The sequence below is a fragment of the Carlito syrichta genome, unplaced genomic scaffold (genome assembly GCF_000164805.1).
Source record: "Carlito syrichta isolate Samal-C Ts95f unplaced genomic scaffold, Tarsius_syrichta-2.0.1 Scaffold303299, whole genome shotgun sequence".
Classification (NCBI taxonomy): domain Eukaryota; kingdom Metazoa; phylum Chordata; class Mammalia; order Primates; family Tarsiidae; genus Carlito; species Carlito syrichta.
The window spans coordinates 163,569-181,543 of NW_007247395.1; the positions used below are offsets into that span (position 1 = coordinate 163,569).

The 17,975-nt window shown below is 40.2% G+C and overlaps 1 protein-coding gene across 1 annotated transcript in view; it reads left to right on the forward strand.

Moving 5' to 3' along the window:
• Positions 1-17,975, forward strand: part of GPC3 (glypican 3) — a gene marked incomplete at its 5' end in the record, with an annotated part of 220,486 nt that overhangs the window by 92,177 nt on the left and 110,334 nt on the right. The window contains one exon of the mRNA XM_008058339.2: positions 1,360-1,480. Coding sequence (XP_008056530.2) covers positions 1,360-1,480 — 121 coding nt within the window. The remainder of the gene's footprint in view (positions 1-1,359; positions 1,481-17,975) is intronic.

The window sequence follows — 17,975 nt, forward strand, 5'->3', positions numbered from 1 at the left end:
ACTTGGAAGGCTGAGGCAGAAGGGTCGCCGGAGCCCAGCAGGTTGAGGCTGCGGTGGTCGAGAGCGGCCACTGCACTCTAGTGTGGGTGACAGAGTGAGACTCCAACCCAAATAAATAAGATAAAATATAATTGCATGTTAGTATCTGTATGTGCAAACCCCTACAAACTGTTCATTGTGGTCCTCTCTTAAAAAGACAAGATGATGGAGAAATTGTTATGCCTTGTTTATTTCTGTACTGTTTGAATTGTTTACAATGAACATTATTATTTTGTAATTAAAATATGAATTTGCCCTTGACCCTAACTATCCTATTATAATCGAATAAAAAGTATGTAAAGAAAGGACAAAATACCTGTGAATCTTTCCATTTCTTTAAGAAAGCATTCTATTATCAGGATCAGGAGAGGAAAAAAGAACTCAAAACCGTTTTTCTCTTTTTTGTAATGGTATTCTGGTATTTCCACATGATGAAAGAGAAAGGAAGAAATGAAATCTGTTTCTTGTTTATTTGGTTTGTTTTGTAAAATGAGGAATAATTCTATGTAGAGGTCTGAAACCATGAGTACAACAAAGAAACCACCTCCGTTGTAAATTACTGACCTTGTTGAAGTTGGCAAAATCTTACACTGAAAGATAGAATTGCCTGGGATTCTAAATAGTCCCCCTTCTCATGATGGTGGCAATGTCCACAGATACCTTGAAACTTCAATTCCGAAGTAAAGCCTAATGGCTCATCCTGCAGGAACACATTAAAACCCTTCCTTGAGCTGGTGCTCTCTCTTCTCACAGAGAACACAGAAGGAAGCTGGCGGGCATAATTTATGCTTTTTATGGCTTGAGAAAGTCTCCAGCTCTAAGTCTTTTATAGGAAATGATGGGAGGAGGAAGAAGAGAGGGAGGAGGTAAAAAAATATGGAAGAATTGTTCTCTTTCAGATGAATAGAAGGCTCACTCAGAATTAAGGTTCTTTTTGTGTGCTTCACTGGCCATGTCTCTGACCCTTCTCTAGCATAGGTCTTATCATTTTGCCCTGTCATTGACCGTTACTCTTCTAGATGCCCCACTAAACTGAGACCACAGTAACGGTAGAGACCTCGTCTGTCTTGTTTATTGTTGTATCCCCAACACCTAGAAAAAAAAGAATGTTGAATTAATATTTGCTGACTGTTCAATGAATGTTTTCCACTGCAAATAGACTGTCTGGAGTAGTCTACATTTGCACCATGGCGCCATCCCATGGTTTGCAAGGCTGGAGAGAGCTTATGGTTGGCCTGACTGTTGGTGCCAAATGCAATCAGCTTTCACTTTGCTTGGGACTTTCTTTGACAAACCTTTTCTTTACCTTTGCTTTTACAGATACAGCCAAAAGGCAGCAAGGAATGGAATGAAAAATCAGTTTAACCTCCATGAGCTGAAAATGAAGGGCCCTGAGCCAGTGGTCAGTCAAATTATTGACAAACTGAAGCACATTAACCAGGTATGTGGTATGTCCACAAAAAGTAGAAATGGGAAAAGAATGAGAGATGGATGGTTGGTGTTGTTCAAACTGTATTCTTGAACTTTTGGAGAGGAATCTATTGTTTATTTTCTTCAAAGATTCTCTCTGCTAAAAAGGACTTCTGACCCTTATTTTTCACCTTACTTTTAAATTGTAAAGGTAATATTGCAATATGAGAAAAACTTGGAAAATAGAGGGGAAAATATTTCCACTACTCTATCCTGACTTGTTATTTTTACATGTTCTCATGTAATATTTGTCCAGAAAATCACAATAACACAGGCTTTATACATAATTGGAAGTATACAAGTGGTTTGTCGTTCTGAAAATTAGCAATACATTGGGAACACTTTTCATGCTGCTGTACATCTTCATATTAATCATTTATCATGACTGCATATTATTCCATTGAGTAGTCATTATGATTAATCAACTTCCTTTTGCTGGATATACAGGTTGCTTTCAACTTTTTACCATCATAAATAAAGTTACCTCTTCATACATAGTGCTCTATCCCGATCTTATTTTCTTAAAAATATTGGAGATATTGGGTCAAGGGATATGAGCATTTAAATACATGTTTCCAAATTGCTTTCCAATGAGAATGTATCTGTTTTCAGTTCCACCAACAAGACATGAGAGGTCCAGTTTCACTGCATCCTTGCCAGCTTCTGACTCACTGCCATGCACAGAGACACCCACAGATTCCTTTGACCTATATACATAGTTTTTTCCTCTCGTAAGGAATTTAGTAACAAGACACAAGTAGAAGTTAGTTGTACCATCTGTTTGTGATTGCTTTGTGGTCACAATAAAAAAAATGCCACCAAAAAGGCATATGCCAGAGTGACAGTGTTTCTGCCCCATGATCCATGGATGGGAGGGCCCTGGCACCACTGACTTCTATTTGTAGCTTAGGAAGAACTTAATGAAATGAAAATCTTATGCAAGGGTAATGGCTTTTGTATAAATACATTGACGTGATTTTGTTTTTTAATATGAAGTTTAGCAGTGAAATTTTTGTGGTTCTTAGAAAAAGTTTAGAGGGCTTTCTAATAGCAGTATATTTCACTTTAGTTGTATTAAGAAAGTATGGATAATGTCCTTGGGTGTTACTATCCCAATGCCTAATAAAGTGCTCTGCATTCAGGGAGCACTTAATAAATAGCTGTCACTGCTGCTGAGCATGTGATAATGGTAGTTTACATAACTGATCCTTCCTTCTGTGAAAGCACAACTTCACCATGTTCTATTAAGCCTTATTAGACACACTATGATTACTTCAAAATGCATCTCTGAAGGGATCAGAGCATAAACAATGTAAAGCTCTTACTACTGAACTGAGGGCATGTGCTTGTATTTGTTTTCCAAATTATCTCTGAATTATCTCAAACCAAATGTGTCTGAGTGGCTCCACTCAACTGGTTGGACCCCAGCACTGTGAGACCAAAATCTCAGAGTCTGTTACTGTGTCCCTAATCCTAAATGGAAAACACTGTTAACAGGTCACTTTGGTCAACAGACCTTAAGGAATACCTACTATTTGCTCAGCCAGGTGCTAGGAACTTAGAGGATTCAAAGTCTATTCCTCTGTTTTTACAGCCTCCTTGGGAGGGGACACGCGAACATAGCAAGTGGTTAAAGAGAAAGGGGCCCCAATGACGAAGCGCGTGAAGAAGAATGCTACTTCTCAGTTCTGGTGGTATGCTTGGGCCTATGATGGGCTAGGCTAGTGTGATGATTCCAAGGGAAGAAACTTAAGATCTGCCATAAGCAATGAGTAGGGTTTGAGTAGGAAAACACCAGCAAGGGAAGGACAGTCATTAGAAAGATTAGACAAAGACTTGTGGGTGGATCCCACTCTAGAAAAAGATAAAACTGTATCAGACAAGGGCTTCTGTATAATCCAGCAGTCACTAAAAATATTTATCATGAGCCCTCTTGCCAAGGCTTCAGGTATAGTAGAAGGAATATGGGCCTTGGATCCAGATGAATCTGAATTCAGTTATAGATCTTACTAGATATGGAACCTTGGCAAGTCATTTAACCTCTATAAGCTTTACCTCTCTCATCTATAGTATTATGGAGATATCAAAAGCTTCCTTGTGTATGTGTATGTATACTATGCACACACAAATATAGGTAATTGCATGTGTATGATAGACAATAAATGGCAATTATGAGGATCATGTTCAGAACTTTTATGATAGGCAGAACTTGAGTTTGAAAGGGAGTTTCATTACTTTTTGCCAGTAGAATTCTGCTTGCTCAGTTTTATAAGGTTGCAGATCCCTTTGATGCATCTCTTCTTTTGTCTCCCATGCTGTTTCCTTCTTTTCTTCTCTAACTTTCAGCCACAAAAGCTGAAACTAGCTCATAGGTAGGGAGGATTATAGAGTCAGAGTAGGAAAGGTCATTATCACAATTCATTTTTCCTGCCTATGGCCCTGAATAAGTATGTGAACATATTTTGTTTCCATGCAAATACCATGGAATAACCAATTAATTCTCATTGATAGACCAGTTTTACCTGTTTAAAGTTGAGCTGTAAAATTGGTTGGGCTCCAAACACCCACACTTATTTTTTTTATCTTCTGTGTTGCTTTACATAGCCAAAATACATCTTCTCAGACCTTAAATAAAATTCATGTTTTGGCCATGGTTCAATCTGAAAGCAAGATCCTTTAGGGAAGTCATAAAGAAGAAACTTAGCCGGGCTTGGTGGCTCAGCCTGTAATCCCGCGCCTTTGGGAGGCTCAGGTGAGTGGATTGCCTGAGCCCACGGGTTCGAGACCCGCCTGGGCAACTTGGCGAGACCTCATCTCTACAATACATCAAAAAATTAGCCGGGCGTGGTAGCGCGTGTCTGTAGTTCCAGCTACTCAGAAGGCTGAGGCAGAAGGATCGCCGGAGCCCAGCAGGTCGAGGCTGTGGTGGCCGGGAGCGTGCCACTGCCCTCCAGGCTGGGTGACAGAGTGAGACTCCAACTCAGAAAAAAAAAAAAAAAAGAAAGTTGTGATGGTGATGATGTGTTGTGTTTGTATAGCATTGAACTATATTTTGAAGTAATTTCATATTCTAAAGACTAACTGCTTAGAAAAAACTTCAACTTAGAATTATATAAGATATAGTACTGTCATAGAATCATTATTTTCAAGAACTCATTGTAACCCTTGGATACGATCTCATTTTCACTGCTCACTGGCAGGTAAGTGATAAATACTGTTCGTCTTTTTTCTTAGTTAGAGAAACTGAGGCAGAAAGCCATTAAATGTTCTGTAGGCATGCTGCCAAAACATCCGGTGAGTTCAGTTGAAAATGCAGTCAATCATCCAGATGTTGTTTTTATACATTGCCAAACATCTGGATTCACTGAATGCCTGACTAAATCGTCGACCTAAAGTTTTGGTGATGGTGAGTTAGAATCAAGTTAACTTGTCCAAGTTTATATGTAAGTCAGTGGTGAATCTGGGAGTGTAATGTTATTTTCCTAAGCTCCTTGCTTGGTACTGTATTTATTAAACTACAGTAGCATGCTCCAACATACGTATCTATAAATACAAAAATACTTCTCTCTGTCTCTGTGTGTATAAGCATATGTGTCCATCCAGATGAACTGTAGCTAGTCTGTTTATGAGCACATCCTAAAATAACTCTTCACTTTCTTTCATGGAAATTCTCAGATGCCTCCTTGCAGGTTATGGTTACTGTTGATAGCACTGGAAATAATATACTCACTAAGGGAATAAAGTAACATTATTTTCATATTGATAGTCCCATGGTGTAACCTTGAGGGAATGGGTTCAGGGTCAGACCTGAGCTCCTTTCCTGGGAAGACCTGCAGGTGTGGAATATCCGCCCCTCCCCCTTCCAAACCAGAGTTCATGTGTAACATTCCCACGATTGGAAATAAGGAACTTTTTATTTCCTTTTCAGTTTCCAATTTGTCGGAGGATTTATTGTCTTATGTTAGGAGAGGAATTGAACTCTTTTAAGTCCTCAGTGTCAGTCCTGGAATTTGCTGGACCATATTGCTTTTTTTAAAACCAAGTTTTGTTTTTATTAGTGTCATTCTGATCCAGGCTCCTGCATGGAGTGAAGACTTGGCAAATACCAGGGATGATCACAATACATTCTTACCCATATGACACTGTGGGCCATTTGTCCCCTAACCCAATTTTTAGTACCATTTCCTCTGTCTAAAGAATAGTTTTATAATGCCGGGCTCGGTGGCTCAGCCTGTAATCCCGCGCCTTTGGGAGGCTGAGGTGAGTGGATTGCCTGAGCCCGCGGGTTCGAGACCCGCCTGGGCAACTTGGCGAGACCTCATCTCTACAATACATAAAAAAATCAGCCGGGCATGGTAGTGCATGCCTGTAATTCTGGCTACTTGGAAGACTGAGGCGGAAGGGTCGCCGGAGCCCAGCAGGTCGAGGCTGCAGTGGCCGGAAGTGGCCACTGCACTCCAGTCTAGGCGACAGAGTGAGACTCCAACTCAAAACAAAACAAAACAAAAAAGAATAGTTTTATAATTAGTGCTAATTTAGCAGTCCCTAAACTGCTACAGAAGTTATTGTTCCCGAGGAAAATAAGGCCATTTATTTTTTCCCCCATTTCAGTTCAGGTTCAAATGAAACTCCAGAAATTGTTTTCTGGTCCGTTGTAAACAGTTGAAGCTAGAGCAGTCAATACCTGCCCATTTGGTGTCAGAGCTTTTCATTCAAAGTTGGATAAAGTCTCATCTGTTTGGGATGGTTGAAATGTCCTGCTGAATGGTGGGGGAGTGGACGAGATGGCCTCTTAAGATTCCTTCCAGCCGTGTGATTCCGTGATTTGTGGCTCAAGGTCAGGCTTTAACCCAGCACCCTCTTGTGAACAAGTCTTGTGACTTTATTCTCTGCTCTGCCACTCTTTTTAAAACACCCTGTTCCCAGGTCACTCCTTTCCACTTTGTAACCTCTCATCTTTTCAGAGGTTGTTCCCTTCCCACCAGTCTTCCAGCCTGGACAGATGGAACTTAAACTTGCCCTTCCCCCAACCCAATTCTTCTGTCCTTCTGTCTTGTTCTCATTAGGCTATGAAAACATTAAACTATAAAAACAGTTTTGCATTTATCACCCCTAAGTTTCCCTCCTCTAGGGCCAGATAGGTGACCTGTCTTCGAATCATGGTAACCATGTGACTCCATAGAAATGATAGTAATTCTGCCATATATTTGCATAGCACAATTCGGTCTGCCAAGCTCTTTCCTGTACATTAGACAAATTGGTCTTTACAGGAGCTCTGAGAGGAAAGCAAGACAGGCATTATTACCTTCATTTACCAAATGAAGAAACTATGGGCACTAGAAGGCTAGTGATTTACATGCAATAAGTGGTGGAACTAGATGTAGAATCCAGGCTACTGATTTCATTCTCTCTGCTCTTTCTTTCTACTTCCATAAAGACATGGCACACCTGTTAGCAAGTTCCATATATAAGAGTGTGCGGTAGAGATAACAGAAACTCTTTGATTTGTGATCTAATAATTTCCAAATGCCCAATATAGTAATTTCTAAGATTTGAAGCTCTCAAATCAATAGCAGAAGAAAGATTGAGCATATTGTTTACCAAATCTCAATTGAGAAGATTCTTAGAAAATTAACCACCATGTTGTATATTGTGAAAATCGAGGTGCTTTGTAGTAGAGGTTTGAGTTATAGATAGCAGACAAACTTTCTGCTAGCTACCCCTAATACATAGAATGGTGTTAAATGGTCAAAGGCAATTAAAAATTGTAGAGCAGACAGTGAAATGTCTCCATTTCATCTCCTTCTATAAACACCAGAGAGGTATTTTTAAGATGCCTGACAGACTCTGGTATAATGAAGACACTAACTTTTGAACTAGAAAGTTAAAAATTTTAATAAGTTAATTAGTAAAGTGTCAGAGAAGTGTTCAGGCCATTCCTTAGCATATGATTAAAATAAGTTTTTTGAAATGAATCTCAAGCATGATAGAAAATACTCCAAGAAACTTGTTTTCATAGTCTTCTCACAATAAAAAAAAGTGAGACTTTTAGAACACTGGCCTAGTCCAATGGTTACTAGAAAAGGCAACATTGATGTAAAACTTTAAATAAAAGGAGAAACCCTTTGAAAGTCAATTTAAATAAAAGGCTTTCCCAAACGGAATTATGTCCCAATGTCTATCACACTTCTTCACACAGAACTCTAGTAACTGCTGTCTATTTCCATATGGAACCAAAATGTGTGCATGTAGTGTGAGTGTGTGAATGTGCATATGTGTATGTGTATGAAAATATGGAAGACAGGGTATCTACAATGGCATGTTAACAAAAGCCAATGAATGACTTCTGAGTCACAGAAAGACAATGTGAGTTAGTCTTTAAATACCAGACCTAGACTCTATGGAGCTAAACATCACAGTATTTCATAAAATAAAAAGGAATTAACTGATACATCCAAAACACATTTATCATTTTTAAATCTTCTGTCATTTTGCCTAATAGCCTGAAAAATAATTACAGTGTCTGATGGCTTTGGGGAACATGTGTTTTTAATATCTTAATTACTATGTACAATTTAATAACACTGCTCTAAGAAGAATTCCCAAGTATTTCATATTAAATTTCTTGAAAATAAACTATTTGCTATATTTAGAATGCATGGGATTAAAGGTTCTTAAATTGGGTCATGTATTTTAGTCCTTGAATATTAAATTAAGTTACTCAAAAATGGCAGATGAGTCAGGAATGGCGAGCCAAGATGTTGCTGGTAGCAGTGTTGTGGTCATCTGGATTTAGCAATGGAGGGAAATAAATTAACTTTTTTCATTACGGTATTGTATTCTTTCATAAGATTTTTTTTTTTTTTAAGTGAGAGTCTCACTCTGTCGCTCAGACTGGAGTGCAGTGGCCGCTCCCGGCCACCGCAGCCTCGACCGGCTGGGCTCCGGCAATCCTTCCGCCTCAGCCTTCCAAGTAGCCAGAATTACAGGCGTGTGCTACCACGCCTGGCTAATTTTTTGATTTATTGTAGAGATGAGGTCTCGCCTGCCCAGGCGGGTCTCGAACCCGCGGGCTCAGGCAATCCACTCACCTCAGCCTCCCAAAGGCGCGGGATTACAGGCTGAGCCAATGAGCCTGGCCATAAGATATTTTTAATTGGAAGATTGGCTATGAAAAGACAAGTTTTACATATGAAAAGGGAATTCTATCTAACTATATAGACTACTGGGTTTCTGAAGTTAGAAATATATATTTTTTATTTCCTTCTTTTTTTCCTTGTTGGAGTCTTACTCTGTCACCCAGGCTAGAGTGCTGTGGCACAGCTTACTGCATCCTTGACCTTCTGGGTTCCGGTGATCCTTCTGCCTCAGCATCTGGAGAAGCTGGGACTACAGGAGGGTGCCACTATGCCCAGCTAATTTTTTTTTATTTTTTGTAGAAACAAGGTCTCACCCGGGCTCGGTGGCTCAGCCGGTAATCCTGTGCCTTGGGAGGCTGAGGTGACTGGATTGCCTGATCCAGTGGGTTCAAGACCCGCCTGGGCAACTTGGTGAGACCTCATCTCTACAATAAATCAAAAAATTAACTGGGTGTGATAGCGCGAGCCTGTAGTTCCAGCTACTTGGAAGGCTGAGGCGGAAGGATCACCGGAGCCCAGCAGGTCGAGGCTGCGGTGGCCGGGAGCCACTGCACTCCAGTCTGGGCGACAGAGTGAGATTCCAACTAAAAAGAAAAAAGAAAAGAAACAAGGTCTCAATATATTACCCAGGCTGGTCTTCATCTCCTGGGATCAAGCAGTTCTCCTGCCTCTGCCTCTCAAAGTGCTGGGATTACGGGATTGAGCCACTGCACCTGGCCTATATTTCTAAATTATCTATAAAATTCATAGGATCTTGTATTCTATTTACATTTGCTTGCTGGCTAAATGAAACACAGTATTTTTAAGTAAACAATTACTAATGGTTGTTCTCTAGCCCTAAACCTTTACTATATGCAGTGTATTGAGATATATATATATATATAATCAAATATTATTTGAGAAATTCAGAGATAACTTTCCACCTAGATATATTTATAAATGTAAATCTTGCTTCTGGAGTGTAAGCTCCTTAAGTGTGGAATCATGCATATAATTCTGTTTCCTATAGCATCTAACACAGCAGCATAGTCAGAGCAGTCATTCAACATATGTAATTTATTTATTGATCAGTTGATTTAAAGACTTCATCTTTTGCTACCCTCAATTTATTTCTGAATTTAGTCTTCATTTAAAGCACTTTTCACATTTAATCTTAACAAGTTTCTGTACCAAAGGGCAGGGTTACATAAGTGCAGAGTCATGGAGTCTAATTCTCTGATTTCACAGATGAGGAAGTTAAAGCCAGGAGAGGGAAAATACTTTTCTAAAGTCATGCTGCCAGTAAATAACAGCACTGCAACTGGGAAATGAACGGGATCAACATTCTATAGTGCCATTGCTCTACTTCCAACAGCTCTTATATAATCCGAACATGCTTGCAAATGTGCAAGCACATTTTCTTACGTAGTAAGTAGTGTGATCACAGCAGAAGCCCATACTTAAGAAGTTCATCTTTGGAACAAAAGGCTGCACAGCATGAGGCAGGAACTTGCAAATTATTTTTTACTTATTTTGGATATTAACCAGGCTTGGACCTAACAAGTACCCACCCCCTCATTAAACCCATTGATCAGTTGTTGTACACAGATGGTGAGGTCTCTGCTGAGATCACTGAACCAAAAGCAGGCAGAGTCAGCAGGACCTGTTACTCCTGGCCTTATCCCACTCAGAGTCTGACTCAGACTCCTTTTCACATTCAATGTCAGTCATCCTTTCATTCTCATGGCCTGGATCTCAACTCCTCCACCTTTCTGGACATCCCACAATAATTTAACTCATGCCTCCTTCCTCCTTCTAGAATGGCAAAATTAGTATCATATTAGTCAGTGGGCTTATGTGCCAGATAGCTCAGTTGTTTAGGGCAGTGTGTTCAGATTGTGTTCCATAGGGAATGTGGGAGAGGTGCTGTGGGGGTTGTTCTGAGTCCCCCATTCCTATTTTAACCAGAGCAGCTACGTTTTTAAAAATCTTCTTTACATATTGGTTGTCTAAGCAAGATTTCACTTAAACAAAGGATTCCAACTGCAAAATAATAAAAATCTCTGGGTACTCTTTAAGCTAACATTAAAGATTAAATTCCATGTGAGCCATTTCTTCATTTGAGCATTCATTCAGTGAAGGTACTAAATATCTACAAGGCACAAGAAGTCACAAAATGCCCTACAGTCCCCATCAGCCACCCCCTAAAATGAACTGTTGGTCAAAATGGGGACCAAATTAGAGAATGTGAATAGCTTGGTGGTAACATCATTGGAAGTGATAACTGAAGGTCGATGTTCTAGTACTAGTGGTGTCTTCTTTGAAGCTGATGACCAACGTATCTAAGTTTTCTTTGCCCATGTTATTAAGATTCTGATAAAATCCAATGAGAAGAAAGTACTAAACTCTTTAATCTTGAACTAGGTTGTCTATGTAGAGCAGACACTCTTAGCCCTGAATGGCAGTCCTGTGTTAATTGGCCCAACCAAATGTTTGCTCTTGGTCCTGTATGCCCTTGGTTATTTGAGACCTAGCCTTTAACTGTAAATTTATTTGGCACATGACCAGGGATGTTTCCACATTCTGTGCAGGCTCAGTGTTGGTACTTAGTGAAGGTAAAATGATAATAATTAGATCAATTCTGTATCCCTAACTATATGCTTTCCTTAGCTAGCAACTGATTTTTTACATAGCAACTATTAACGGAGTGTCTCCAGGAGAGTTCTAATTCAAATCCAAAGTGAAGACTACATTATTATTTATATGTGCTGGATTTTACTGGATAATTTCTTAAGAGTTTTAAAGTGTGATCTTTTATTTTCTTTTCTTGGCTTAGTAAGTTGATCTAGATATTTTCCTTATAGTCTGTATTTTGCTAAGTCATCACTTCTCAAAATACTATCTATTGCATTTTATGGGTAAGCAGCTGACAAGACCAAACAAAGGCTAAGAGAATTATTCTTGTGGTATGTCACAAAAAATGAGGTCCAAGTTCAGGTCAGTTACATCCCTGGGCACTGAGGAGTCTTATGCTGATCCCTATCATGGAATCACTGTTAGTAATCTTTGAAGCACCACAATGAATAGAACAGTTAAAAGACTGGAGACTAGCACAATTTTACTCTCACCTTCAATACAGAGTGGAAATTGAATTGTGGAAATCACAAACCAGAGAGCCTGGTATCATATCTTAGCAAATTTCTAGACTAGATTCTTGGAGACTGTGAACTCTCAGAAGCAACCATGGTGATTACTAGTAGCCACTGTGAACTCATTCAGAACAAATGAGGTCATTTTCCCTTGTGTGTGTGCATGAGTGCGTGCATGTACCTTACTGGATCAGAGGAATGGCATAGACATGGTATGTCTAGATTTCAGCAAAGTGTTTGACAGAGATTCCTGTGGTCTGTTTTAAAACAAGTAAGAAGAAATGTTGGCTAAGTGATCATCTAGTTTGATAAATGTGTAGTTAATTAATTACCATATCTGAAGACCTGCTGGGCTCCAGCGATCCTTCCACCTCAACCTTCCAAGTAGCTGGAACTATAGGCGTGCACTACAACGCCCAGCTAATTTTTTGATTTATTGTAGAGATGAGGTCTCGCCAAGTTGCCCAGGTGGGTCTTGAACCCACTGGCTCAGGCAATCCACTCACCTCAGCCTCCCAAAGCACGGGATTACAGGCTGAGCCACCGAGCCTGGCTAGAGTACTTTCTTAATACAGCAATGTCAGCCTAGAGAGAGACCTTTAGTTATTTGTTTTGTACTTGACCCTCACTGCCTAAAGTTTTTATCAGTGACTTAACTGAAGACAGAGGAGGCATATTTCTAATATTTAGTGATGGCATGAATCTAGGTGGACTTCATGAACACAAGATAATGCAACCAGGAGACCGAAATACCTTATTAAGATGCAGTGGCTCAAGCCTGTAATCCCAACACTTTGGGAGGCCAAGGTGAGAGGACTGCCTGAGACCAGGGCAACTTGGCGAGACCTCACCCCTACAATAAATCAAAAAATTAGCAGGGCGTGGTGGTGCACACTTATGGTTCCAGTTACTTGGAAGGCTGAAGTGGAAGGATCACTCGAGTCCAGCAGGTCGAGGCTGCGGTAGCCGTGAGCGTGCCACTGCACTCCAGCCTGGGCGAAAGAGTGAGACTACAACTCAAAAAAAAAGAAAGAAAGAAAAAGAAAGAAAGAGAGAGAGAGAGAGAGAGAGTTGCAGTGACAAGAAAAAGCTAGTAAGGTGAAATGTTACAGGGATAAATGTAAAATTTTAAATGTAGATTCACAGACATGAGTGCTTAAGAATGATAGAGGAAACCCAGCTTAGCAGATGTGTTTGTTTTTGGTTATCATGGAAACAGCATTGAGGAGCTATGAAACATTCACTGACTCAAAACTATATCCCTCAAAGGTAGCAATCACTCAGTAGCTCTGGATTTTATGGCCATTATTAGTAGGGGCAGGGGGCATACATGTACATGTATGTTGGGGTGGAAGAGGGAGTGACTAAAAAAAATACTCTCCACCCTGTTTAAAAGTTGATGTTACTATTTGGGGATTATAACATTTACCGCACTACATGAGTTTTTGTTAAACCAGTACTACCCATTTTAGTTGTGGAGTGTTATTGGTGTGTGATTTAGAGTCAAAGTGAGAGATTTATTTATTTATTTGTTTATTTATTTATTTATTTATTTATTTATTTATTTTGAGTTGGAGTCTCACTCCATCGCCCAGACTGGAGTGTAGTGGCCGTCCCGGCCACCGCAGCCTCAACTTGCTGGGCTCCGGCGATTCTTCTGCCTCAGCCTTCCAATTAGCTGGAACTACAGGTGCGCGCTACCACACCCAGTTAATTTTTTTGATTTATTGTAGAGATGAGGTCTCGCCAAGTTGCCCAGGCGGGTCTCGAACCTGCGGGCTCAGGCAATCCACTCACCTCAGCCTCCCAAAGCATGGGATTACAGGCTGAGCCACCGAGTCTGGCCAAAGTGAGAAATTTAAAAGCCACTGCACTAGGTTATCTAGTTCAGGGAAAAGGACAAAGACTTTAGAACTAAATAGATCTATGTTGAATTTCTAGATGCCTCACTCTGTAGTTACTTGGCCAAATTTCCTATACTCAAGTTTTTTAGTTTGTGAAATGGGTATACTATTATTTGTCATGAAGGATTAATGTAAGTATGGAGATGATGCATATAGTAAACACAATAAATTATAGCTACTGTTTTTCTTCATGTTGTTACTGTATGAAGAGTTAGCATAAGGGAAAGTCAAGAGTGACTTTTTAAGTGACTTGAGTTTCTGCCTCAGTTTATCAGTTTCTGGAATGGAGAGACTACAACTTTTCACTTGGAGTGTTAAATAATTTGAAAATTCTAAATATAATAATCTAAATTCTAAAGATTCTTGGAAAAATATATCTAGTCAACCTCCGACAGATTTTTGAACTATTTAAAGTTTAGTTTGGTTCATAGTGACTGAATGATAAATTAAATATATATACATGCATACACACACACATATATATGTATATATGAGTGTTTAAATCAAGGTCTTCAGATTTTACCAAGTTTGAACTCTGCCCTAAAGTTGAGGCTCTATAAATAGACAGGCTGCCCTTGGAGTACAGATTAGAGATTTTGCCACATGATCCAGAAGTCCCATTTTAATCTTCAGTCCCACCAGGACCTTTCATAGAAGGATGGTGTCAAATGGAGAGACTTCAGGGCTATAAAGTTCAGAGCAAGTTAATCTGCATTCCTTTGCATTTTGCTCTCTGGTTGAAGATGGTGAGAGGTTCCTATATTTAAAACCCAACTGACATGATATCCTTATTGGCAGATGTCTCACAGGAGATATTTAGAATGATTTTTGAGTGGCATAGAATATATTTCTGAGTGTGTTTGTATTTCACATGCCAACAGAGCAAAAAGAATTTACAAGGCTTGGGGCTACTGAGCTTTCTTGAGACACCATCACTCTCAGCTGTTGGGGTGATGTCGCAGATGCCAGGAACACTGCCTAGGCCCAAATTCCCAAAGGTCTATTTTGCATTGCAGAGCCTAGGGCAGACTCTGCCTTCAAAGAACTATGGAATTTGTTAGCCACAGACTGGGACCAGTGACCACTTGTTGTCAGGCAAAAGGAAAGCTGCCCCCTGCTGCCTGAGCTTTTGTCCCTGCCTGGGATACCATGGAAAATGGGGAAGGAATCCAGACTCATTAATGAGCTAATACAAAAGATTAAGCCAAGCTAGAGGCAGTTTGTTATAGCTGCATATGGATTCTTGAAGGCAGTCGAGAGCTGAAAGATCTCCAGACCAGAACCCAGTGGTGTTTTGTTTGCCAGACACAAGTATAGGATAAGGGTATCTCTGTGGGGAGCAATTTTCTTATGGCTGATTTCTTTTTTAGTTATATCATCCCCCGAGCTATTTATGTGGCAAATTGGTTGATCAGTAATTGCAATCTGATAACCCATGGTACAAATTATTGTTAAAGCTGCAGTTTTCATTATAAGATGCTGAGATGGAGCTCAGATCTGAGCTTCTGCTTGGTTAATGGCCTTTGTTCTTGTTTGTTGTTCTTGGACGTCACTTAAACCATAATTACTTTTATGACTCCTTTTCAAAATGAAACTCGTAACAAAAAATAAAGTAAAATGCAATTATATATGTACATATTTCCTCACTCTTTATTTAGGAGTTATTTATTGAATGTCTATGTTTTGTATGGTGCCGAGTTTGGTGGGTTCTGTTGATAAAGATGTAGAGAATCCCACACCCACATACTCTTCATCACACATGTATATATCATCACAATTTGGGTTCATTTATTCACTATTGAGCAGCCCTATATGCCAAACACTGAGGGTAGGGGCTGTGGACAAGGATACAGAGTTAACTTCAGCACAACCCCTGCTTTCAATGAGGGTGATGAAAACTTACCTACATAACTATAATCCAAGGCACAGTGTAAGTGTCATATGAGAAATATAAACCAAGTACTATGCTAGCCCAGAGAGAGGGAGGATTAATTCCTACTGAGGGAATTAGACAAGACTTCAAAAATAGGAGACAGCCTTTAAGCCAGGCTTTGAAAGATGAGGAGAATTTTGACAGATAGAGACTGGAAGGAAGGATCTTCCCGGCAGAGGAATGTGGTATGAGCAGTGACTCAAAGACATGAAAGTACATCAACAGCCTTATGTGACTGGAGAGCTGAGGCCAGAGGCCAGAATGGAAGAGGACATGGACAGCGAAAGATGAGATAGAAAAGGTGGTACAGAATTTTGGAGGGCCACGAATAACATAATAAAGAATCTGAGCTTTACTCTCTTAGCATCAGAGAGCCCATGAAGGGTTTGGAGCACAAGAGTGACATGGTCAGATCAGTGTTTTATGATGTTAACTATGTCAGCAGTGTGAAGTGTATTCAAGAGATCAGAAATTGGAGGCAAGAAGTCCAGTTAAGCTTGATAGGGTTTACAGGGCAAAGACGTGAAGCTTGCTATTAAAATTCATTAACCTTCCTTCCCACTGCCTGGTGGAACAGTTTAGGGGATGAGAACCGCTTTGTCCATAAAGTTGGCTCAATCATCTTTTGGCCATTTGCCAGGAAATAGGAAGAACTGATAGCAGGCAGTGGCTTGGTTCTCTGAAGAAGAAGATAGTATGATGTGACTCTCTTAACAGCAGACCGGTAGCTTCTCCAGGTCCCACAACAGAAAATGAAAAGAAATTTCTCATACCTGCAGAGATTTGTCCCTCGTTGAACCTTAAGTAGAAGTTCTCACAATGAGGTATTTAGATTCCCTGATGAATGTGTTAACTATTATTTTTAATCAATTTGTTACACACTTTTTTTAAGGTCAGGATTCCAATTAAATGTGGCTCCTTGGCCGTTGAATGTTGAGTGCCATGCATTCACTGAAGTCTCAAAAATTACCCAAACTGTGAGAAAGATCGAGAGAGATTATAGTGTTTTTCTTCAGCTGCCACTGTGGGTGCTTAGATGTGTTGGAGAGACTACTGTGTTTCGTGACAGCCTCACAAAGAAGAGTGGGGGCCCCAGAGGGAAGCAGTGACTGTTCGCCTTCTCCGTACCTTCTTGGAACACATTTTCCTATTTGTTATCAACTCCTGTGGTTTTCTAATTACGGCAGCTACTTATAGTTTGTACTGTTTTCCTAGAACAGTCTCCTAGAACTTTACATGTGTTATATATAGGACCCTGCTTGTTCATTTTACTCAAGCATGTGCTGACAAAGAGCGGACCTGACCTTTCACCAAGGTGCTCTGGCTGGCACTCGACACAGCTTCTATGCTCCACCTTAGCACTCCTGGGCCCTTGCTGGTCAGAGCAGATACTAAAAAGGCAGAGAAGACATCTCAGTTAGGCAGTACAGGAGCTTGTTTACACAAAGGCAGGGTCTTGTCTGTCCCACTTACCATTGTATCTTCCGCTCTTAGAACAGTGCCTGGCATACAGTAAGTGACCGAAAAAAATTTATTGCCTGATTAAACAAAGAATTATGTTTCAAATTTTGACCTGCCTATTGTCCCCTGGTTTGGAGCTGTTGGGATGAGATAAATGTACTTTGCACATGGGACATATATGAATTTTGGGGAGAAATGTATGTGCATGTAAGGGGAAAAGCAAGGAAGCAAGGGGATTCCCTTCACCATTCAAAAATTATAAAATGTTACATTTGGGCTTTGCCTTTAAAAGTATATACGAGCCAGGCTTGGTCACTCAGCCTGTAACTCCGCGCTTTGGGAGGCTGAGGTGAGTAGATTGTCTAAGCCCGTGGGTTTGAGACCCACCTGGGCAACTTGGCGAGACCTCATCTCTACAATAAATCAAAAAATTAGCCAGGCATGGTAGCGTGCGCCTGTAGTTCCAGCTACTTGGAAGGCTGAGGCAGAAGGATCGCCAGAGTCCAACAGGTCAAGGCTGAGGTGGCCGGGAGCGGCCACTGCACTTCAGTCTGGATGACAGAGTGAGACTCCAAGTCAAAAAAAAAAAAAAAAAAATATATATATATATATGTGTGTGTGTGTGTGTGTGTGTGTGTGTGTGTATGTATACATATATATGTATATATATGTACTCTTCTAAGTTTTTCAGAGGTCATCTGGAATAGTTCTTCCTTTACTTTCTTGAGAAATGCAGTGGCATAACGCCATGTCTTTCCTGTAAATTCCTGTAAGTTCTCACTACGTTAATTCAGAATGTCCTCGACTTGATAGAACCTGGGAAATCCATGAACTCTCTTCCTGTTCTGTCTCCCTTTTCTGACCTTTACTTGGAGGCGGGGCTGTGGCTCTCATTCAACGG